This window comes from Carettochelys insculpta, chromosome 4 (genome assembly GCF_033958435.1).
Source record: "Carettochelys insculpta isolate YL-2023 chromosome 4, ASM3395843v1, whole genome shotgun sequence".
Taxonomy (NCBI): Eukaryota; Metazoa; Chordata; order Testudines; family Carettochelyidae; genus Carettochelys; species Carettochelys insculpta.
In genome coordinates, this window is record NC_134140.1 from 137,996,396 (window position 1) to 138,021,466 (window position 25,071).

The 25,071-nt window shown below is 49.1% G+C and overlaps 2 protein-coding genes across 2 annotated transcripts in view; one reads left to right on the plus strand and one right to left on the minus strand.

Moving 5' to 3' along the window:
• POLR2B (RNA polymerase II subunit B) overlaps positions 1–2,467 on the minus strand; it is a 32,596-nt gene extending 30,129 nt beyond the window's left edge. Inside the window, exon 1 of the mRNA XM_074993924.1 lies at positions 2,358–2,467. Within this exon, the coding sequence (XP_074850025.1) occupies positions 2,358–2,376 (19 nt within the window). The 5' untranslated portion in view covers positions 2,377–2,467. The remainder of the gene's footprint in view (positions 1–2,357) is intronic.
• A 1,651-nt stretch (positions 2,468–4,118) lies between these two features.
• Positions 4,119–25,071, plus strand: part of NOA1 (nitric oxide associated 1) — a 46,819-nt gene continuing 25,866 nt past the window's right edge. The window contains 4 exon segments of the mRNA XM_074993926.1: positions 4,119–4,767; positions 4,852–5,461; positions 13,404–13,568; positions 20,038–20,234. Of these exon segments, the coding sequence (XP_074850027.1) occupies positions 4,366–4,767; positions 4,852–5,461; positions 13,404–13,568; positions 20,038–20,234 (1,374 nt within the window). The 5' untranslated portion in view covers positions 4,119–4,365.

Genomic DNA, 25,071 nt, shown 5'->3' on the forward strand with positions numbered 1-25,071 from the left:
ACTACGGCAGGGATGGGCAATATGCAGCCTGTGGGCAGGATACAGCCCAGCCAGCATTTCTTTCCAGACTGCCCCGCTCATCAGCAGAGTGAGCATACGTACAGCCAGCGGCTGCTCTCAGGACCCGCTTGTTATCTCTCTCTCTCTCTCTCTCTCTCTCTCTCTGTGTGTAAAAGCGAAAAAGCAGTCATGTAGTGCTTTAAAGACTGAAAAATAATGTATTTCGTGATGAGCTTTCATGGGACAGACCCACTTCTGGGTCTGACCCACAAAAGCTCATCACCGAATACATTATTTTGTTAGTCTTTAAAGCACTACATGACTGCTTTTTTGTTTTGAGAGAATACGGAATAACATGGCTACCTCTCTGTCTCTGTGTATGTGGGGTGGGGGGGGGGTACTTTTGCCAACAAAATACTTCTAACCCCCACCAAGCAGGTCTTGCTTTGTTGCCAGGAGAGTTCCTGCTGACAATGTAATGTTCAGGTGCACTGGTAAATATTTGTTCTTCACAGTGGGTTTAAGCATCTGTGAATGACAAAAGTTTTAGTGAGCAAGTGCAAGTACCTGCCTTAAGAGGCAGTGCACTGTTTCTAACATTTTGCCAACAGTCATCTGTTTCTCTCTCACACTCTCTCTCTCTCTCTCTCTCTCTCACACACACACACACACCCCACGGTGTCTTACACACATGCTCCTGGCTCCCCCACTCCTTCCAGTATATCCTAATTCTTCCAGGGCCCAGAACCAGCCTGTCACTATTTAGCAAAAATCGTGAAGTGCCCTCTCCCTCTCCCCATAAAGAGATTATTGCCCACCTCCACATGATCACAACACAAAAAAATTACAATTTATCTGGAACACAGAAAAGATTATTCCAATGCCTACTTTTTTTCCAAGGACCGCTCTATGAAGAGATATGAACGAGGGACTTCAGACTGAATTGTATTGTTTGCATACTTTGTTTCCTAAACACCTTATCACCAATATGCATGACAGAATACACATGACAACACTCGGCTCCAATACTTTCCTTGAGTGTCCGCAGAGGTGATGGAACAATTTTATAAGTGGAGATGATGAAAGTCCTTGACTGAAGCCAATTGTAAATCCTGCATATAAGGGAAGCCACTTCAAACTAGGCATGTGGCAGCAACTCCCCCGCTTACCCCCCCGCTTAGTTCCAGTACCTTTGAGTACCGGTTAATAAGCTAGTCTAAACTCACTGCAAAACTTACTAAGGTTTAAAAAAAATTCATACTGCTGTCAACGAGCTCCAGCTCAGGCACTTTATGCTATGGTAAAGATCAACGAACTTTCAGCTTCATGTTTATTGAGGAACCATAAATAAGCTACTTCAATACCTAAGCATCTTCCGAAGCGCTCGCTGTACTAAAACAAGTTTTTCACTTCCATATCAAGAACACTGGATACGGGTTTCTAAGTTTTCCTCTGAAACGTCCCTGTAACTGACAGCGCACGTTGGAGCGCCCTACAAACACCGACTCAGCGGCTGAGGCCTTCCAAGCCAGCAGCCCATCACTTGGGCCCCAGGAGATGTCTCCACTTCTCCAAGCAGCAGCCTCCCATCAGCTGCTCAGGCGCGGCTGCCGGCGGCGGCGGCCGTGCGCTCGTTCTGAGCGCCGGGCACTTGGGGGGAGACGCCCGAGGCAGGTTTAGATGCGGAGATACGGACCTCACGGAGCGGGACGGGACCCCGGGAGGGCATCGAGTCCAGGCGCTGCCCCTCGGCAGGACCAAGCGCAGCCCCTCACGGATGTTCCACGTCTGTTTGCCGCGGGCCCCCGGCCGGGCGCTCGGGGAGCGAACGCCCAGTCCTGCGCCTGGCAGGCCGGTGCTCACGCCGCTGGGCATCCCTCCCCCGCCGCCCTCGCGTCGGGCCTCACCCCACGGCCGGGCTTGCTGCCGAGTCCCCAGCGCGCACCGCCCGGCTCGCCCGAAGCCCCCGCCACGACCGCGGCGCGGCTGCTCCGCCGGCCAGTGACGGGCAGGCCGGTTCGCGGCGGGCACCCGCGGCTGCGTCCCCACGCCCCTCTCAGGCTCCTTTCCCCGCGTCCATCAGCGGCGGCCGGTCTCCGTCCCGCCGGCCGGCACCGCGCCGGCTCCCAGCGGGGCCCGCACCGCGCCGCGCCGCACCGCACCGGCTCCCAGCGGGGCCCGCACCGCGCCGGCTCCCAGCGGGGCCAGCCCCGCGCCGCACCGCACCGGCTCCCAGCGGGGCCCAGACCGCGCCGCGCCGCGCCGCGCCGCACCGCGCCGCGCCGGCTCCCAGCGGGGCCCAGACCGCGCCGCGCCGGCTCCCAGCGCGGGAACCCGCCCGGCCGCAGCGCTCTCACCTTCGTCCGCGTCGTACATCTCGGCGGCGTGGGGAGCCCTCGGCGGCAGCAAGCGCGGGTCCGTGCGACGGAGGCAGCCAGGCGCATGCGCAGCAGCGAGCCGTACTGCGGCGGCGCACGACGTGGCCGTGCCTGCGTCAGTCTGCGGGCTCAGGCCGCGGCCCTGCCCTGCGGTCGCACTGCGCCTGCGCGCACGTCTCCGACTTGCGCTGCATCCCCGGCTCCCTGCTAGGGCCGTGAGTGACAAGCGCGTGCGCCTCAGCTGCCCGCCCCGCCCTGCTCACCCTCGGGAGCTTGGGCGGAACGTTCCACTCTCCCGAAAGGGGGCGCCGGCGTGTTCCATCCCCAGAGGGTACACGGTGGACCGTGGGGCGGCGCAGGGATCCGGCCGGCAGGGGGCGCTGGCTGAGGCCGCTCCCCGCTCAGGCGCGGCGGGGCCCGGCCGGCAGGGGGCGTTGTCTGAGGCCCGGGGAGGCGTGGCGGGGTCTAGCCGGCAGGGGGCGCTGGCTGAGGCCCGCTGAGGCGCGGCAGGATCCGGCCGGCAGGGGGCGCTGGCTGAGGCCCGCTGAGGCGCGGCGGGATTCGGCCGGCAGGGGGCGCTGGCTGAGGCCCGTTGAGGCGCGGCGGGATCCGGCCGCCAGGGGGCGCTGGCTGAGGCCGCTTCCCGCGCGCGGCGGGGCCCGGCCGGCAGGGGGCGTTGTCTGAGGCCCGGGGAGGCGCGGCGGGGTCCAGCCGGCAGGGGGCGCTGGCTGAGGCCCGCTGAGGCGCGGCGGGGTCCGGCCGGCAGGGGGCGTTGGCTGAGGCGCGGCGGGGTCCGGCCGGAAGGGGGCGCTGGCTGAGGCGTGGCGGGGCCCAGCCGGCAGGGGGCGCTGCCTGAGGCCGCTTCCCGCGCGCGGCGGGGCCCGGCCGGCAGGGGGCGTTGTCTGAGGCCCGGGGAGGCGTGGCGGGGTCCAGCCGGCAGGGGGCGCTGCCTGAGGCCGCTTCCCGCGCGCGGCGGGGTCCGGCCGGCAGGGGGCGCTGCCTGAGGCCGCTTCCCGCGCGCGGTGGGGTCCGGCCGGCAGGGGGCGCTGGCTGAGGCGCGGCGGGGTCCGGCCGGAAGGGGGCGCTGGCTGAGGCGTGGCGGGGCCCGGCCGGCAGGGGGCGCTGGCTGAGGCGTGGCGGGGCCCGGCCGGCAGGGGGCGCTGGCTGAGGCGTGGCGGGGCCCGGCCGGCAGGGGGCGCTGGCTGAGGCGTGGCGGGGCCCGGCCGGCAGGGGGCGCTGGCTGAGGCCCGCTGAGGCGCGGCGGGGTCCGGCTGGCAGGGGGCGTTGGCTGAGGCGCGGCGGGGTCCGGCCGGAAGGGGGCGCTGGCTGAGACGCGGCGGGGTCCGGCCGGCAGGGGGCGCTGGCTGAGGCCCGCTGAGGCGCGGCGGGGTCCGGCTGGCAGGGGGCGTTGGCTGAGGCGCGGCGGGGCCCGGCCGGCAGGGGGCGCTGGCTGAGGCGTGGCGGGGCCCGGCCGGCAGGGGGCGCTGGCTGAGGCCCGCTGAGGCGCGGCGGGGTCCGGCCGGCAGGGGGCGTTGGCTGAGGCGCGGCGGGGTCCGGCTGGCAGGGGGCGTTGGCTGAGGCGTGGCGGGGCCCGGCCGGCAGGGGGCGCTGGCTGAGGCGTGGCGGGGCCCGGCCGGCAGGGGGCGCTGGCTGAGGCCCGCTGAGGCGCGGCGGGGTCCGGCCGGCAGGGGGCGTTGGCTGAGGCGCGGCGGGGTCCGGCCGGAAGGGGGCGCTGGCTGAGGCGTGGCGGGGCCCGGCCGGCAGGGGGGCGCTGCCTGAGGCCGCTTCCCGCGCGCGGCGGGGCCCGGCCGGCAGGGGGGCGCTGCCTGAGGCCGCTTCCCGCGCGCGGCGGGGTCCGGCCGGCAGGGGGCGCTGCCTGAGGCCGCTTCCCGCGCGCGGCGGGGTCCGGCCGGCAGGGGGCGCTGCCTGAGGCCGCTTCCCGCGCGCGGCGGGGCCTGGGGAGCGGATCCGCCGCCTCGCTTCCGTCATGCACCGCCTGAGCCGCGCGGTGCTGGGGGCCCTGGCCCGGCCTTGGGCCCCCCCACTCCGGCAGCGCCCGGGCCCCGGCCGGTTCCTCTCTGCGCTGCGGCTGGGGAGCCGGTGCGGCCTGTCCGCCCGGCGAGACCCGCGGCCTGCGGCCCTGGCGCCGGGGCTCGAGGAGGAGCCGTTCGTCTTCCCTGAGTACGTGCCAGAGCCGGGGCCCGAGCCGCCGCCCGCCGCGCCGCGCCGCCCGCCCGGGAGGCCGCAGGAGAAGCGGCAGCACCGTGTGGTGGGGCGGCCGGACCCGTCGGTGCCCCCCAGCGGGGTGAGCTGCTCGGGCTGCGGGGCGGAGCTGCACTGCCGGGACCCCGCCGTGCCCGGCTACCTGCCGAGCGAGAAGTACCGCCGCGTGATGGGGGGGCCCCAGGAGTGCCCAGAGGGAGCGGGGGCGCGGGGGGAGCCGGGGGGACTGGGCCTGCTGGGGGGCTTGGAGGCGCACCAGCTGCTGCAGGGGGTGGTGTGTCAGCGCTGCTGGCTCCTGCTTCATCACCAGCAGGCACTGCGCATGCAGGTGTCCCGGGAGCAGTACCGCAGTCTGGTGAGCGCAGCCCTGCGCAGCCCCCCGCGGCATGGCCGGTCCCCCCTGGTGCTGTATTTGGTAGATATGCTGGACCTGCCTGACTCAGTGCTGCCGGACCTGCCTGAGCTGGTGGGTGCAGGGTCAAACATCCTGGTGGTGGGCAACAAGGTGGACCTGTTGCCTGGGGACTCTCCAGACTATCTGCCGCGTTTCCTAAAGGAGCTGCAGAGGAGCTGTGCCCGTGTGGGCATCTTCCCTGCAACCAAGAGCACTGGGGACCAGCCTGGCAGGACTGGGAGCCGGAACTTGATGGATGTGCACCTCATCAGTGCCAAGACAGGCTATGGTGTGGAGGAACTGATCTCCAAGCTGCAGCGCTCCTGGAAGTGCAATGGTGATGTGTATCTCATAGGAGCTACAAACTCTGGCAAATCCACGCTGTTCAACACCCTGCTGCAGTCTGACTACTGCAAGTCCAAAGCCCCAGAGGTGATCAGCAGAGCAACAATCTCACCCTGGCCAGGTGAGAGGGGCCTCTATCAGTATGTATTTATACTAAGCTTTTGGGGGGTAAGGACTGGCTTTTGTATGGGAGTCTACTCCTGATTGTGGTTTTCTGGTCATGGTAATGTATATTTTAAGTATTCCCAAAAAAAAGTTGGCAAAAGAACTTGCAAAATCAATCACTGTGAAGTTAACAGGTCAACAATACTCTTGATTTGTGTAACTTTAATTTGGTCTTTTGTGTCCTGGCATTATGATAAATAGATCCCTGCAAACCCATGGACATCTGCATGGTAGATGTGGCTGTGGATAGCTGAAGCTGTGTTTTGCAGATACAGATGAGGATGCGAATTTTGTATCTAGAGCCCAGCAGATATTCACACATCATTTTTGTTACATGCAGGTGCAAATTTTGTATCAGTGCAGGGATTCTAATGGGAAAGGCTCTAGCTATGTTAAGTAGCACAAATGTTTGTTAATACAGAGTTAAGATTGTCTAGCGATAGCTCATGCTTTTCCACAGATAAAATTCAGCAAGATTCAAAGCTTCTGAAATTCAGGAAAGACAACCTTGATTTAACACTGAGATGCTGATCTTAGCCAATGGGAATGATCTGCGTGCAGTCTAAGTGTTAGAGGTATCTGTATTTAATGGGGGAAGAATACACTGGGGCAATGTGGCATAGCTGGGATTGAGATGAGAAGACCTGGGGGTTAGTTTGGGAAGTGTCGTAGTCCTACGATTATGCTGTGAGGTGATCTGCAGCTGACTATCCCCCTGTGTGCTTTCAGAAGAAAGTGATATGGGTTCTAGTCTGCATCCATTCAGTACAATGCTGTGTAGGTTGTAACAGTAGCACAGCACTGAAATCTTCTTGACGTGGGCATTTTTAGTTGTGAGATGGTGTATGAGAGCAGGCTGTGTGTGGATTTAATGATGATAGGGGAAACTCCATGTTAGGGGAATCTCATGTGTGCAAGAATCAAAGGATTGTTGTCAGAGTTGTTAAATTTTACAGGTTTGCTATTCTGTCAAAGGGTAGGCTGATATTTGTGGATGGTAAGGACACTCAGTGGCAGATTTAAGGGTGACAGTTCTGAAACAAAAAAAATTTCAGAAATCAAATGGAGAGAGAAATCTCTTGAGCTGCAATTTATTTGCAAATTTGACTCCATTAACCATGGATTAAACAGAGACTGGTTGCGGCTCGCATTTTACAAAGACAGTTTCTCTGCTTTGGGTGTTGATAGCTCCCCATTGGACACTGACAATGGCTCATATCCCCCTGTTGGATCTGACTTGTTTCTTTCTCTTTTGATAAGTACTATTGATACTGGGCCATTTCCTCCTTGCTGAATAGACCTTGTCAGCTCTGGCCCTCCCTCTTTACTGGGACCCCACTCTTTAAATACCCCTCTGAAACCACCCCACCCCTCTGATGCATCTGATGAAGTGGGTCTTTGTCTATGAAAGCTTATGTTCCAAAATATCTGTTAGTCTATAAGGTGCCACAAGACTTTTTGTTGTCCCCATAATATGCGGCTTCATGTTGCAAGTAACTTGCTTTAATGCAAATTAAGCTCAACATGAAGCTGCTCTGCGGCTGTCAGCATGCCTAGCTAATATTGGCATTAGAAAAGGTTCAGAAAAGGGCAACTGAGATGATTAGGGGTTTGGAATGGGTCCCATATGGGGAGAGGCTAGAGAGACTGGGACTTTTCAGTCTGGAAAAGAGGCGATTGAGGGGTGATATGATAGAGGTATATAAAATCATGAATGGTGTGGAGAAAGTGAACATAGAAAAATTATTTACCTTTTCCCATAATACAAGAACTAGGGGACACCAAATGAAATTGATGGGTAGTAGGTTCAAAACTAATAAAAGGAAATTTTTCTTCACACAGCGCACAGTCGACCTGTGGAACTCCTTGCCGGAGGAGGCTGTGAAGGCCAGGACTCTTAGGATTTAAAAAAGAGCTCGATAAATTTTTGCAGGTTAGGTCCATAAATGGCTATTAGCCAGGGGTAAAGTATGGTGCCCTAGTCTTCACTACAAGGGCAGGAGATGGATGGCAGGAGATAAATCACTTGATCATTGTCTTCTGTTCTCCTTCGCTGGGGCACCTGGCATTGGCCACTGTCGGCAGACGGAATACTGGGCTGGATGGACCTTTGGTCTGACCCAGTATGGCCATTCTTATGTTCTTATGTTCTAAGCAGGCTAAGAGCCCCTTCTCCCTGCCATCCTCCATCTGCGCCTCTGTCAAGTGACAGCTGAGCAGCTGGGGGAAGGCAGGGAGAAGCAGCCAGGAAACTGACCAGCCCTGGTAGGCTGGTCAGTTTCAGTGTCAGGAGCTGGGAACCAAGTAGCAGCCTGGTTCTTGCTCCCTATCAGGACTTGTGTGAAAATTGGAGTTATGTGGGGGTTTTACTATATAGCGCAAGTGTGCATAGCCTGGGCCCCTTAGTGAGAAAAGGCAGAGTGCCAGTAGCTTTGTTACTGGTGTTGGGGGCAGATTTACAGCATGGGGTTTTACCTTTGATTCTGTCTTTCCTGATTATCAGACATTTGAATTTTGCTGAACTCAGCTCCATGTTCTGGAGGAATGCAAGCTATCACCAGATAACCTTAATTCTGTGTTAAATATCTGTTGGTAGAAGACAGTGGTTATTTGAGCATTTGTAGTTCTCACTTACCTTTGCAGCAGGTATGCTATTCTGGCTAACTAATAATCAAAAGACTTAGTTTTTAGCCAATAGTCTCCTCAGTAGATCTTAAAACTATGGTTTAAAGTATGTGGCTATTTGCGTGGTTGAGTGTGGCTAGTTGGCTTGGACAGTAAATATATTTTCAGAATAATGTGGCCAGTTCACTGGAGCGGTAGCTGCTATAGTCGTTACTGCTTCAGAACTGATGGACACGATGATCCTAAAGGATGTTTACTTCATTATCCCCACTTGAGAGATGGCACATAGAGATGAAGTGACTTGCCCAAGCTCAGCCAGCCCACGGCAGAGCTAGGAAAGATCCCAGGCCACTAGGCCACTCAGTATGTGACATCTCAGTTCTCTTCCCTGCTCTTATATGTTTTGTTGTTGAAACCTATGCAGTGTGTAGCCACTAACAAGGCCTGTGAGGGAGTTTCATTCATGGTCTAGGTCCCAAAATCTTGACATTTTGGTTTGTTTTTTTTTAAACTTGCATGGGAAGACCAATGTGTGCATCTCCTTGGCTGTGTCTACACTAGCCCAAAACTTCAAAATGGCCATGCAAATGGCCATTTTGAAGTTTACTAATGGAGCGCTGAAATACATATTCAGCACCTCATTAGCACGCGGGTGGCTGCGCCACTTCGAAATTGACGCTGCTCGTCCAGACGGGGCCCCTTTTCGAAAGGACTCTGGCTACTTCGAAATCCCCTTATTCCCATCTGCTCATAGGAATAAGGGGACTTCGAAATTGCTGGGGTCCTTTCAGAAAGGAGCCCTGTCTGGACGAGCTGCGTCAATGTCGAAGTGCCGCATCTGCCCACATGCTAATGAGGTGCTGAATATGTATTTCAGCGCTTCATTAGTAAACTTTGAAATGGCAATTTCTAAGTTTTGGGCTAGTGTAGACGTAGCCCTTCTCTGCACCCTTCCGCATCATTCCCTACAACCTAGAGTGCCCCCACCCCTTCCGATTTCCATTTCCCCCTTGTGCTCTTTTCCCATTAAGCCGGCATTTGGTACAGGCATTTCAGTTCTTAGCTTCTCTCCTCTGTCTCACCTGTATGTACTTGATGCATGAACCCAGCATGCCTGTTTAAAGCCGTCCATAGCTGGGGCTTTCCCAGATCTAGACTCACATGACAGGGGCAGAGGGGCAAGAGAAAGGGGCTCAGATACCCTCAAAAAGGTGAGAGCACTCCAGAAACTGGCTCACATGAGGGGGCAGGAAGAGGTGTAACACCACTGTACATGGGTTAGGCCCCCAGATCCTGGTATACACACTATTTCTGGGGGAATTCTGCACCAAAAAATAAAAAATTTGTTAATCTTTAAAGTGCTACTGGACTGCTTTTTTGTTTTTATGGTTATTACATTTTACAATTTTGCAAATTCAGCCAACGTCAAAATAACACTACACAGTCACAGCGCTTTTAATTATTTTGGTAATTTATTTCAAAATGCCTTTCAGCAAATGTGTCTGGAAAAATACAGGTGCATACAAAAATTCCAGTGGCAACCCAAATCCTGCTTCTCCCTGCCCCCAGTGAGCCCATTGGGAATGGGGTCAAATGCACCCTCTTCTCCCCAGAGACCACCCTGTCTCCTCAGCCAGTACACTTGAACCCTTCTGTCTCCTGGAGCCCCCCTGTGCATCCCTCCTTGCCTAGATTCCTGCCGCATTACACACACCCTCTCCTGCCCCCAAGTCCAGCTGCATAGGGTCCCTAGCCCAGATCCCCACATGCCAGCCCTGTGGAGCACAGGCAAGAGAAACAGCCTGATGCTGGGTCCTGGGCCTGCACTTAGTTTCCAGCATGTTGCCCTCTTCTTTCTTCAGGGCATGTGGGAAACTAGCTGCTAGGAACCCTCCTGCTCACCCCAGTAGTGTCTTCTATGTGTGAGCTAGGCTCTGCTGAGTCCAGCAGCTCCAGTCATGACCAGCAGCACTGCAGCCCATGTCTATGGGGAAAGGAAATATTGCAAAATAATTTCTGTAAAAAATCTGCGTTGCTCAGTGGTGCAGAATTCCCCACGAGTAACATACACGTGTAGGGAGTGGGGCTCAGGCACCATTGTGAGGACAGGACCTCGAGCTCATGAGGGGGTAGAGCCCAGACCCCTCATATTGTGGGGTTCAGACATGGAAGGAGACAAACCTTGGACCCTGTCTTTTCCCAGGCCCTCTGCCACTTACTCTCACATCTACTTCCCCTTGTCCCTCTGTTCAGCCTTCCCCCCCCCCACATTTATGCCTCCTTGCTGCAACCCAATCTCCACACTACGTTGCCAGTCTCTCTACAATATGTAAATCCCCTCACGCTTATTCCCCCACCAAGTGCCCTTCTCCTGCTAGCTCTGGTGTGTTGCCACATATCAGATGTTAAACCTCTTCCCAGTCCTTATGGTCTAATGGGGCTCTTTTGGGCACTGGCCCAGGACTGAATACAGCAAGTCCTTTGTCAGGGTTATTTAACCCTTAAACTCCAGGTCATATAATTTAGTGCAATATACATTTCAGAATTTCTTTGGGGAACAATAATGTTTACCAGTCTTGTCCATTAATGAAGAATCAGTGGTGTTATTCAGTCAATCTGGCACCTGTAGCCGTGGGGCCTGTTGAGATGTTAGTGGCACCGAAGTAACAGTTCTTGACACTCATACTGACACTCCTCAAGGGGTGAAGGTAGTTCAGCCTCTGTGCTCTCTGTTGCCTGTACCTCTGTGTTCAAACAATCAACAGTAATTTGAGATTGAAGGCTTTGTCTGACTCTGCATTCCCTCCATAACACTTACCTTGGCCATCTAACACATTGTAAATCAGACAATTGCGTTGTCTACACTATGGCTGTAAAATGCAGTCTAGTCTCTTGGCTAAAACATTTTTTAAAAACATCTTTCTGCCTAACTTCAACAAGGCCATTGTGTCTTCCAGGGAGAAAACTCTAAACCTGATGCAAATTTCTAATTTTTTTTTAAATTATTAAATGGCCACAGCCCTATTGCTCCCTTTTAACATCACCTTTAAAGGACAAATTGAAAGAAACATGAGATTTTACTCTTAAAAAGTTTGGTTTGCTTTCAGTAGTTGTTTAAAGGTATTTTCTACAGGGCTTTATGGTACAGTGGGTTCTCAACATTCTTGAACCTAAGGTTCACAAATTCAATTATTCACAAGCGGCTGCGAGCAGCCACTCTCCTGGGGCCCCAGACAGGGAGCGTGGGCAGCCACTGTTTCCAGGTGCTGTGAGGCAGAGGGTGCCAGGAGGCCGCTGCTTCCCCTGGGCTCCAGGCGGGAGCAGCTTCCATAAAGTATTCGCAATATGCAACATTTGTGAGGATTCTCAGGCTGGAACCCTCACAAATGTTGAGACCCTAGCGTGCACTAGAACCCTGCAATAGGCATACTCAGGTTGCACAAATCTTGGATTAATGTGACTCTGAGTGGCAGGGAGCTGGCATCTGGCTCTGGGCTGCCTGCCACTCAGGGGAACCGGGAAACTGACCAATACAGCAGCGCTGGTCTGTTTCCCCACTCCTGTCAGTGGCGGCAGCCACGACCCTGGCTCTCTACTGCCGCCACTGACAGGAATGGGGAAAATGTTCCTGTCAGGGATGGCAGCCTGTCTCTTGCAGTCCCTGACGGGCAGTTTCCCTGCTCCTGTAAGGGGCAGCGAGAGTCAGGCTGCCGCTGCTGACAGGAGCTGGGCAACTGACTTCTGCAGCAGCACTGATCAGTTTCCTGTCTCCTGTGAGGGGCAGGAAGCTGGGAGCCAGGCTCCAGGTCCTCAGCCCCTGCAGGGGAGGAGAAACTGGCCAGGGCAGCAGAGCTGATGGGTTTCCTGTCTCCTGTGAGTGGCTCCAGCTCCCCACACAGGAGACAGGAAACTGTCCAGTCCAGCTGTACTGGTCAGTTTCCTGGCTCCACCCGGGTAACTGGATGGAAATGTGCCTCCTCCTCTCCCACCCCCCCCCCCAGCTGGGCACCCAGCTGTTGCCAGGAGGCCAGATTCTGGCCCTGGTCCTGTGCTGCCCCCTGCAGGGGGTGCTGGTTCTGCCCACCGTCCCTTCCGCCTGGGGCTGCTGAAATACTCTGACCCTATCCCTGTGCTGCCCCTCCCTCAGGGCTGCCAGGCGACGCTGGCCCCAGCCACTCTCTGACCCTAGCTAGGCTGCTGATTCTGTTGCCCCTGGCGCCAGCTTGCTCCCTTGCCCCTTAGGCTCCTGGGCTCGCCAGATCAGAGTGTGTGATCTGTAAGGTATGTTTGCAAAAGAATTCATTTATAGATGGCAACCCTTTCATGCCATGCTCACACATTTTCTTCCTGAAAGTCCTGTTGTTACAATTGCTTTCTTCATACCTTTCTCCAGTCCACCAGGCGCAACGCTGTTCTGGTATGAAAAGAAAGGTAGACTTTGACGGAGCACACACCATGTGCACTGCACTTGTGGCGGGAAGATAAATATGAATTTCTTTTTTGCGGCTGTTCAGCAAGACTTTTGTAGTCAACTAAAAACAACAGTCATGTAGCACTTTACAGATTAACAAAATGAAAGTGCTACGTGACCACTGTGTTGTTTTGTTTCACTAGAGTACAGACTAACATGGCTACCTCTCTGTTACTTTCTAATTAACTATTCAACATAGATGCTATTGGCTTAATTCTGGTCCTCTAAAATCAAGGAGAGTTTTGCTCTTGATTTAAGTGAGACCAGGTTTCGGCCTCCAGTGATCTAGTGTACCCTACACAAATGTACCATGCCTGAGTACAGTTGTCAAAAGTTGATGCATCTGATGAAGTGGGTCTTTGCCCACAAAAGCTTGTGCTCCAAAATATCTGTTAGTCTATAAGGTGCCACAGGACTTCTTGTTATTGTCAAAATTTGTGTTTTTAGACTCAGCTCTAAACATGTTTTGGCAACACTTAATTACAGCTGATACAGTACTGATTGTGATTTCCTCTTGTCTGTTTTGCACGCTCAGGGTTCAGCCTCAGTTCAGCTAACACAACAGCTGACAACCGTTGTCCGAGCCGCTGTGGGCAGTAACTTCTGAGATTAGCTGTTGGTTTTAGTTTTGTTAACTGTGGTTATTTTTTGTTTTATAAAGAAGAAAGAGGCCATCATAAAGCTTGTGAACTTTCTTCTGCATTTAATTTTTTTTTGTTTGTACTTTAACATTTAATTGCTTTAAATACTTTGATTAATTTGCACAATCATAGACCTGACTAATGTTGGAATTTGTTTTTAGGCACAACCTTAAATCTCTTGAAATTTCCAATTATTAATCCTACGCATGACAGACTGTTCAGAAGACAAGAGAGATTAAAAGCAGATGCAGAACAAACTGAAGAAGAGCTTAGTGATGACGAAAAAAAATACCTTAAAAGCCTTAAAAAGCAGGGTTATTTAATAGGTGAGTAATAACTGCAGATTATAGGAACAATTTACCAAGGCTTATGGTGAATTCTCCATCACTGACAAATCAAGATTGGGTTTATTTCTAAAATATCTGCTCTGTAAATTATTTAGGAGAAATTCTCTGGCCTGTGCTATAAAAGAGGCCAGACTAGATGATCGTAATGGTACTTTCCACCATTGGGATACACTGGAACCACAGTTGTCCAGGTATCCTTCATCCAGTGATGCCCATGGTTTGGACTCTGGCAGGGGGAGGAGGAAGTATCTGTGCTTCCTGGCATGGGGAATGGTGGTGCAGCAGTGTGCTAATCCAGAGGAGCAGAGAAGGGCATTGCCAGGGAGCAAGGGGAGGGGGCACAATGCCACAGGTGCCCCAATAGCAAGGTGTAAGGTAAGTACCCCATTCTCCCCCCAGCCCTTGCCCAGATCCTGCAGCATCCTCCAGGGCCCAGAAAATTATATAATCTATCATAGGTGTAAGCAAATTTATTAGTTTGGCCTCACTTTTCATCCCTGCAATTAGCCCCCACCTATGTTGTCCCCAGCTAACCTGTCTAATTAATCCAAACTGCTGGAAATTTCAGTTGTGTTCATATGAAAAAAATAATCAATGTATGCAAGAAAATAAGTATGTAGAATGTAAAAACTTTATTAATCAGTATATAAATGTGACTATACATATATAAAATCAGAAACATATTTCAACATTTTTGATGAGCTGGATAAGCCTGAAACCCAGCAGCTGATCATGCTGGGTCTCTCCTTATGAAATTTCATAGCTTGCCCCCCACTTTGTGCACCCCGATAAAGCATATCCTATTTCCCAGGGTTACGGTATTAAAGAGGTTCAAGTGTATGCAAAAATCGTATAGGCAGCATGATTTTAGAAAGTTAAACTTCAGATTTTTTGTCATCTCTTTTCATTCTACCCAGTAAGAGGTAGTGGGTGAGTGTGGGTGGAGGGTGTATCTATACGTGTCTATCATAAGTTTCTCTCAAATGCCACACCAATGTATCAGTTCAGTCCTTGTTCTTCTATAGATGGTTTAATGGATTTCCAAGATTACGTCATAACATTTTCTCCTTTTACAAACTAGAGAAGAATTACACACTTAACTGTATTGACTATTCACTGGTCAGATGCCAGATAGCTAGTGTGCCTTGTAAAAAGGGGCTAGGATACTACAATTATCTCGAAAGAGGGTGCCATCCAAAGACATTTTAATAAAACTGGAAATAGATTGAAGATTTCCAGCATGTTCGGGTCTGGGCTTTTCATTCATGCTTATCCCTATGTGAGTGGGGTCCTAGGAAGGGCTGCACTGAAATTGCTTGATTAGGGCAAAACACGCAGAAAGAGGCAGATAATCCCCAAAACTGGTGGTTATTTCTAATCAGTGTATTATTGTAGAAGAGTAGGAGCTCCTACTGAGCTGGCTTCAAACCATGGGCTGCCAGGGACTCTTGCTGCCCCCCAGCTGGGGTTGCCATAGCTGGGGCTGCCGGTGGGGTCTCTGGCTTCTCGCCCCTGCTGCTGCAGGGCTGGCAGGGCCTCCAGCTCCCAGCCCCATGGCAGCCTCCCAGCCCCTGCGCTGCTGTGGGGGCTTCAGTAGGCCTGCAGCTGGGAGCTGGCTGGGGCACTGAGCCCCACCAGCAGCCCCAGCCACGCTGAAGAGGTGCCAGTACACAGTACCGGTACATACCATCACAAAATTAGCCTTGTTCCTAATACTTAGATTCACCAAGCCAGCAACAGCTTTTACAGTACCTTTTTGGTTAGCCAGAAGCCAGGTCCCTTAAAGCTACCCATCCTTGAGCTCTCACCCCAGACAGTCAAGTCAAATAAGATGAGGATTACTGAAAATCTTGTTCATCATGTAACAAGTTCTGCTGATCTCGCAGGATCAGACACATTACACACCAGGTCACTGACTATTTCAGATTTTACCCAAATACACGTTTACTGCTAATTCTTATTCACCAAACTAAGTTTCAGTTACAAAGTAGAGAGGGTATTGGTTAAAAGATCATTCTGCATACAGACTGGAATAAAATTTGTAGGTCAGTTCATAGTAGAGATGGTGAGCTTTAAAGAACAAAAAGTCTTTTCAGAATTAGTTTATAGGTAACAGTCCAATGTCCAATATCAGGGTGATCTAGACGAGAGTGGAGACATCAGTCTTGCAACTCAGGCTTCCCCCAACAAAGCTTAAGCAATTCTGAAATAAAAGGATCAGGGCCCAAGAGTTCTTTTAATAGTTCCTTGGCAGTCGCTTGATAGTGCAGTCTAATAAACAATAGAGGCTTTGAAGTAACCTATTTTTTAAGCCCCACCAGTAATTAGCTACTTGGATATATATGATGCAACTGCTCCCTTCCTCCATTTTACAGGTTGCTTTCTACATATCTCAAAAGGAAGTGAAGAAAATGATCTTAAGACATTAAGATATACATCCTGTAGAACTGGTAGGGACCTCAAGAGGTCATTGAGTCCACTCTCCTGCCCTCTTGGCAGGACCAAGAATCATCCCCACCACCACCACTTCCTTTTTTTTCTAAATCTATTTGCCCCAGATCCCTAAATGGCCCCCTCAAGGATTGAGCTCACAACTGTGGGGTTATCAGGCCAATGCTCAAACCACTGAGCCATCCTCCCCCGCCAATAGCATCATATTTTATACTAGCAGATATTAAGACATTAAGATTTAGTTGCACTGTCTCCTCTAAGAAGTCTATAAGGTGCCACAGAGCTTCTTGTTGTTTTTGAAGATACAGACTAACACGGCTACTTCTCTGACACTTGTTTCTATCTAAATGTCTTAATCTCCTTCTGATATCTGAATAAACAGAATACAGCAATGGGACTTGTTTGGTTACATTGCCAATTTCTACCAATATGTAAACCCACAGAAACACAACTCTTTTTGCTTAATGAATGTCTAAAGGTTGAATGTGGGTCAATTAGCCTGTGAGTTCCATAAGCCTTTCTGGCCCCATAGAACATGGTAATTAAAATACTTTTATTATTAACATTTGTAGAACAAAGACTTGGACCTTGTCTACATTAGCAAGTTCTAGCCAATGCTGTAACTTCCAGTGTCTCCACACTGGTAAGTCACTTAGTGCACACTAATGCCACAGTTGCTGCAGAAAAGAAAAACCACCCTGAGGAGAGGCCTGGAGTTTTGTCTGCAGGGGCTACCACACGTTGATGGCAGTTGTTTTCCGTGAAGTAACTGGCCTCCCCAAATGTCCTGTAATCCCTCAGGCAGCTCATTGTTTTGAACTAAGCTGGTTCCCTGGAGGCATGGCCTCTCCCCTTTCAAAGGTCAGTTTCTGACAGCCAGCAGGCTGTGCAGGTCTGCTCCAGGACACAGGAGATCATTCAGATGGAGTGCTCCTGCTGTTGAAAAGGAGTGTGGGGTGAGTGGGGAGGTAGAGAAGTGGAGGCTGATGCAGGAGTGCAGGGTGAGACGATCACTTTTCTGCTGCTTTCTGAACTTATAAACAGTATACTGATATCCTCTTGTCTCTCAAAGCAGAGTGCTCTCCCATACCTTGCATACAAGCAGCTGGTAGTGTTAATATAGCCACGGAACAGTGGGATTGGGAAACCTTGCATCATGTGCTGCTACAGCTCCATGCGGCATTGCAACCTTTCCCAAAGCCCCTTACAGCACATTGTACAGTGGCATACCTACCACATTGCCCTGTTCTGCGTGCCACTGCAAGAGCTGTTAGTGTGGATGTGTGACACCATCACAGAGAGCACAGTGTGGACACACAACAGGAGGTTCCCTGCAGCCCTCTGTGAGCAGTACTGTAACTGTCAGGGCTACACATCTGATAGTGTAGACATAACCTTGTAAAACACACAAGAAACAGGGAGAAAGCCGTGCTAGTCTATGTACTATCAAAGCAAAAAAGCAGTCCAGTCGCATTGTAAAGACTAACAGAATAATTTGCTAGGTGGTGAGCTTTTTGTGGGCCAGACCCACTTCTTCAGACCATAAGCCAGACCAGAACAGACTCAATATTTGAGGCACAGAGAACCAAAAATGGTAATCAAGGTTGACAAATCAGAAAAATATTACCAAGGTGAGCAAATCAGAGTAGAGGGCCAGAAAGGGTAGGGGGAGAGGGAGTCAAGAATTAGATTAAGCCAAGTATGCAAAAGAGCCCCTATAATGACCTAAAACAATTCCCATCCCAGTTCAAACCACGTGCTAGTGTGTCGAATTTGAATATTAAAGAGAGCTCAGCAGCCTCTCTTTCCAAAGTAGCATGAAAATTCCTCTTCAGTAGGACACACAACTTTCAGTAGGTCATTAACAGAATGGCTCACTCCATTAAAATGCTGGCTAACCGGTTTTTTAAATCGGGAGTATTTTTATGTCTGTTTTATGCCCATTAATTCTTTGTCTGAGAGAGTTTGAAGTTTGTCCACTATACAAAGCATCTGGGTATTGTTGGCACATGATGGCATATATGGTGTTAGTTGGGGAACATGAAACTGTGCCCATGATTCTGTGAATAACCTGGTTAGGTCCAGTGGTGATATCTCCAGAATAGATATGTGGACAAAGCTGGCAATGGGCTTTGTTGCAAGGAAAAGTTCCAGGTGTTCCTGCAGTATAAACTTGGTTGTGGGTGAGAATCCTCATAAGGTTGGGAGGTTGTCTGTAGGAGAGAACAGGCCTGTCACCTTGGGCCTTTTAGCGTGTGGCATCCTGATTGAGGATAGGTTGTAGGTCTTTAATAATGTGTTGCAGTGGTTTGAGTTGGGGGCTGTAGGTAATGACCAGTGGTGTTCTGTTCTTGGTTTATGAATATTTGGTAAAGATCTTGTAGTTTTCGGTCTCTGTCAGTAGGATCAGAGCAAATGCGATTGTACCTAAGGGCTTGACTGTAAACAATGGATCTAGGTACAATCGCATTTGCTCTGATCCTACTGACAGAGACCAAAAACTACAAGATGTTTACCAAATATTCATAACCTGAATTACCCACCAGGAGGAATAAAAAAAACAAATTGACAGGGCCAGACGAATACCTAGAGACCAGCTACTCCAGGATAGGCCCAAAAAGGCCAAGAACAGAACACCACTGGTCATTACTTACACACCTCAACTCAGACCACTGCAACGCATTATTGGACCTAACCAAGTTATTCACAGAATCATGGGCACATGCTCATGTTCCTCAGCTAACATCATATATGCCATCATGTGCCAACAAACCGGTCAGCCAGCATTGAGTCTATTCTGGTATGGCTATGATCTGAAGAAGTGGATCTGTCCCACAAAAGCTCATCACCTAATAAATTGTTGTGTTAGTCTTTAAAGTGCTACTGGACTGCTTTTTTGTTCTGATACAAAAGAAACAGTTACATGTAGGGATAGCTCAGTGGTTAGGATATTGGCCTGGGAAGCCAAGGGTTGTGAGTGCAGTTTGTTTGTTTTTTAAAATCTGTTAGGGGTGGTCTTAGGTCCTGCTGTGAGGGCAGGGGAGTGGCTGTGATGACCTTTTTTGGTCCCTTCCAGCTCTGTGAGATATGTATAAATCTGAACTAACAGTTTTTAAAAAGAAAGCTAAGCAGGGCAGTTAATGTTTTTTCAGTCTTAATTACCCTATTGGAATCTAATTATGCAATAGTTGCAACTGAGTTGGTGACCCAGTAATAAAACTGTTCCAGCTTCTAGTATAGAGAAGATCTCTATTCATGTTCCAAAACTGGGTAACATTTGAAAAGGCTTATGTGAGTGAGGTGAGTAAAGCATGGACTTGAGTTAATATAGCTGTGGCAAAAGCTTGCACTTGTAGAAGACCTTCTCCAAAGAGAGACCTTGCTACAGAAGCAGATTCTTTTGTATTGAAATCTCTTTGCTTGTGCAAAACTGCAGCTCTGTATAGTTTGTGAGCTTTTCAGGCATTTCCACCTTGCAGGGACTGTAATTGCTGCAAGTCAAAGACCAGCCTTATCCTGCAAAGGTGTACATCTTATATTTATTCAGGCAGTTCCATCCAAGTCAGCACTCCCAAAAATAGTGTTAAATACATGCCTAAGTGTTTGAAAGATGAAGATCTTAAATTTAAAAAATAAAGGCCATGTAGTTTACAAAGTGTTTTGGGCAGTGCCTATAACAGGAGGAATGCAATTGGGGTCCTGAGGATTACTCTGATATAATAATAATAAAAGTAAGTTGAAGTAGGTTCATGATGAAGGAATGCTAATAGCACTGGATTTTTCAGTTTTTGTTGGGCAAGAAGGAAAATTAAAATACAGGAATGTAAATAACTTTTTAACCTTCTGACTTCTGAGCATTTAAATTTGTAAGTCTTCATCACATTTATATTACTTCGTCACGTGTTGTTTTGTGTGTTTTTGGAATGTAATGAAGAGAAGTTTCCAGTTGAAGTAAAGTAACATAAATTGTTAAAAGTGTTTTTCCTTTTTGTCGTAGGAAGAGTGGGAAGAACATTTCAGCAAAAGAAGTCTCAAACAGTCATTGACTTTGATCCTGAAGAGCTCTCCTTTAATATGGAAGAGGAGCCTGTCTTTTCATCTAGGAAGCCTAAAGAGAGAGTGGAATTTACATACAATGAACTGAAAGATGCTCGCTGGTTTTTTGACACGCCAGGGATTGTGAAAGAAAATTGTGTAGGTACTTTGTCTGCATTTGAGAAGATCATTATTTAGGCATGGGAATGCTGTCTTAGTTAACTGCGAGTGTCGGCAAAGAGATTTTTAATATCCTCATGAAAAAAGACTCTTGTCTTCAGGTAACCATCATCTCTTGCCGCACAGAGTATCGGACAATTCTGTAATGAATACAGCTGAACAAATAATGGATTTTATATATTAATTTTTGTTTGGAGTGGACTCAAAATGGGGGTGAGGGGACATTTTGAATCAAATCAAAATCAAGTTTTATTTAGAATTTTTCATTGAACTGAAAAATTTGAAATAAGTTTTTTTGTAATTAACTACATTGTTGTCATCAATTTAAAACAATTTTTTTTCTAGTTCTTTCAGTTCAGCCATTTTCAGGATAGGTTCACTCTTTCACCCATTTTGAAATGGCCAAAAATGAAATATTTTTTTCATACTTTTTATGTTTTCAGCCAAAACTATTAATCAGATTCAAACCGAACTTGCAAATTGTTTTAGGTGCTCAAAAACTGCATAGTTTCAGATAAATTTATAGTTCTACCCACTCCCTGCACAAAAAATTCACCGATCTCTAATAATAAGACTGTTTTACATAGTACAGTTTATCACACTGGGTGCTTTAGCTGTAGCAAAGAGTATTACAACCATCTTACAAAGTGAGTGTTTACCAGTGTCAGTTGGACTAAGCACTATTTGACCATGTTACTGAAATGTTTACAGACTATTGTTTGTCGATGAGCCCCTGAATGTGCGTTTGTATAGAAGTATATTTCTGTAGGAGGAATGAGTGGGCTGACGTACTGAAAATGGGAGTTGGTAGCAGGATATAGGATTATACCTTCAGCTTTTGTTTTGAGTGAGAATCCAATCACAAGAGACTAAAGGTGTTTCTGTTCTAAAAAATTATATTGGTTTAATATAACTTTTTAACTATTGCTTGCATTAATTTGCTTTGTACTGGTAATTTATCAAATAGCACTAATCCCATTTAAGTGTATCTGTATTAGTGGTTTGTTTAACTAGATCAATTTTTCATAGATTTGATGTTCAAACAGATAATTTTTTTAGTATAAGAAACCCTAAGATTTAGATTTTCAAAACTGCTTAAGAGGTTTGAATGATAAATTCATGGGAACAAGAAGTACAAATCTCCTATATCCCTTTGAAAATTTGTCTTTAAAATTGATAGAGCCACTGGAAATATGCCATGTAGAAATCCTTCTACAGTTACATGGAGTTGGGGGTCTGTCTGTAAATATAACTGTTTTCTACAAAACTAAAGATTTTTTAAGGAAATAGTAATAGTTTGACTTTCCAAGGCTGGTCTGTCTACTCACAGATCTAGTACAACTCTTTTGGTGATGGGGATGACCTTTTTTTTTAATCAAAATAGTTGAAGTGGTGCAACACCCAGTGTTAACACATCTATACCAATAGAAAGGAGCCATATACTGTTATAGCTTACTCCCCAACACAGAGCGAAATGAGTATTACAGGTCTGAATATCTTTATATCAGGATAACTACAGCCATACTAAGCAGTACCAGCTGCCTAAACTATACCTCTACAATTAAAGTGGCTCAACTTTTGTCTAGAGATAAGGCCCAATTGTGAGTATAGACTTTCAAACAATGTTAGTCTGACTGATTCAAAAAACTCTGAAGGTGTGAACTGCCCCATTCATCTAAGTAGCACCCTGAGTCAGGCTTCAAAATTACTGCCTTGTTGAGAAGTATAAGGAGGGTCACACCTTGTTATTTCTCTCTGTTCAGTGATGCAGGCTCCAGGGCTGTAGTAACTTGGATCAGTGCCTCCTGCCTCAGCCATATCAATAGGGCAAAGATTCTGAAGCATAGTGCAGATTTACTGTAAATTTCAATTTCATTGCTCTAGCTCAATCACAAGAGATGGGCTTGGTGCTGGAATTTACCAAGTGAAGTTTTATCATCTCTTTTTATATAGGAGGTCCGAACAGATGCTAACAATGCTTCTTAAGGTCTTAAAATCTTTTCATTGAGTAGCAGCACCTAGTTAAGGCATGTGGTTTGAATTCACTTGAAACAGTGTTTGATATGAGTAAATTTTACAACCTGTGATTAACTGTACAGTGTCTGGCACAATGGGGACTCGATCATGATTCAAGGCGCAGGAAGTTAGGTAATAATAATGGCACACAAAATACTAAACTGAAAGAGTATTAAGATTGCTGAGTCAAATATGGAAAAGTTTGGTAATGCCAGACTTAACACCACTAGCCATCACCTACAGTCCTCAGCTAAAACCTCTACAGCGCATCATCAGGGATTTATAACCCATCCTGGACAATGATCCCCCACTTTCACAGGCCTTGGGAGGCAGACCAGTCCTTGCCCACAGACAACCTGCCAACCTGAAGCAAATCCTAACCAGCAACTATACACCGGACCACAGTCACTCTAACTCAGGGACCCATCCATGCAACAAACCTCGTTGCCAGCTCTGCCCACATATCTACACCAGCAACACCATTACAGGACCTAACCAGATCAGCCACACCATCGTGGGTTCATTCAGCTGCACATCTACCAATATAATTTATGCCATCATGTGCCAGCAATGCCCCTCTGCTATATACATCGGACAAACTGGACAGTCTCTACGTAAAAGAATAAACACACACAAATCAGGTATCAGAAATGGCAATACACAAAAACCCGTAGGAGAGCACTTCAATCTCCCAGGCCACACAGTAGCAGACTTAAAAGTAGCTATCCTACAGCAAAGAAATTTCAGGACCAGACTCCAAAGAGAAATTTCTGAGCTACAATTCATCTGCAAATTCGACGCCCTCAGCTCTGGCTTAAACAAAGACTGCGAATGGCTGGCTAAATACAGAAGCAGCTTCCCCTCCCTTGGTGTTCACACCTCCAGATCAGCTGCTGGTAGTAAGCCTCACCCTTGGTGACTGAGCTAACCTTGTTATCCCCAGCCTTGCTCTGGCTTATTTATACCTGGCCCTGCAGATTTCCAAGACCAGCATCTGATGAAGTGAGTCTGTGCTCACGAAAGCTCATGCTCAAAACTTTTCTGTTAGTCTATAAGGTGCCACAGGACCCTTTGTTGCTGTTACAGATCCAGACTAACATGGTTACCCCTCCGATACTAGACTAAAGATTGTCCATGTAAATTTAATCCAGTCCCCTTGTGCATATGTATTATAAATAAGTCTCTAACATATGATCACACACTACTCACTGGACCATGCCTCATTCATCATGTCAGTTGGGCAGTGTTCAACGAATGAGCAGCTCTTCAGTTTTTCATTTTGCCTTGGATGAACAATGTGTGCCTCTCCAGGCCTTATTTATGTCACACTGGTCCAATTGTATTCTAAATTGTTCATTAAATCAGGGGCCTTTTCATCTTGATTCTGTAGTGTCTGATTACTTCAGCAAATAAAATTAATCTTCCAATGACCCTGTGACATGAAGGGAGGTGTTGTTGTTATCCTAATGATACAGATGGGGGAACTGAGACACAGAGACATTAACATGAAAACTGTGCATTGTGTGGGATGCTCACTTTGTCATGCCTAGGGCCTAACGTTACAGGGAACTCAGTGTTTTATATCAGTCTGTATGTTTGCAGAACAGCTGTAGTTCTGAGCGTTGTGCAAATCTGCTAATGAATCATAGAATTCTGGGGCTGGAAGGGACCTCAGGAGGTCGTCTAGTCCAGGCCCCCGCCCAAAGCAGGATCAACCCAACTAAATCATCCCAGCCATGACTCTGTCAGCTGTTGTGACCTACACAGCATGTGCTATGTTTGTCTTCCTCTGGGAAGACAGAAGGGATTTTGTATGTCCCAAGTGCAAGCTGATCGCCATCTTGGAAGAAAAGGTTAGAGGACTTGAAGTGCAAATACCAACCCTTTGGCTCATCAGAGAATGTGAAGACTTCCTTGATAGAAGGCATCATTTAGTACTGCAGGCACAGTAGCCTGAGCAACTGATGAGGCCAGTACGAATGGCAGAAAAAAACTGGAAGCATGTAACCTCCAGGAGAAGAAAGCCAATTCAGTTATCTCCAATTCCTGTGGAGATAAGCATCCGCTTTCAGGCTCTCTGCACAGGTGATATGGTGGAGAATGCTGTGTCAGAGACCTCTCAGGGAAGGGATCAGAGGAAGACCGCACTGGCTGGAAGGCATGGGATGAGTAGTCCGAGGGATGGCAGTTCTACGACTACCACCCCCAAGAGAAGAAGACGGGTGGTGGTGGTCGGGGACTCCCTCCTAAGAGGGACGAAGTCATTCATCTGCTGTCCAGACCTGGAATCTCACGAAGTTGCTGCTTACCAGGAGCTAGAATCCAGGATGTGACAGAGAGCCTTCCAAAAATCATCAAACCTGCGGATTATTAGCTCTTCCTATTTTTCCATGTAGGAGTCAATGACACAGCAAAGAGTGACCTTGAGCAGATCACTGCGGATTATGTAACTCTGGGAAGGAAGATCAAGGACTATGGAACACAAGTGATGTTCTCACCCATCCTCCCTTTTGAGGGAAGGGGTCCAGGTAGAGGTTGTCGAATCACGGAAGTAAATGCGTGGTTGCGTGGGTGGTGTTGGAGAGAGGGGTTTGGTTTCTTCAACCATGGGATTCTGTTTCGAGAACAAGGATTACCAGAAAGAGACAGGATCCACCTAACAAAGAGAGGAAAGAGCATGTTTGCGGGCAGGCTTGCAAACCTACTGAGGAGGGCTTTAAACTAGGTTCATCAGGGGATGGTGACGCAAGCCCTGTGGTAAGTGGGGAAGGAAGAAGGCACAACAAAGGAGGACCAGTCG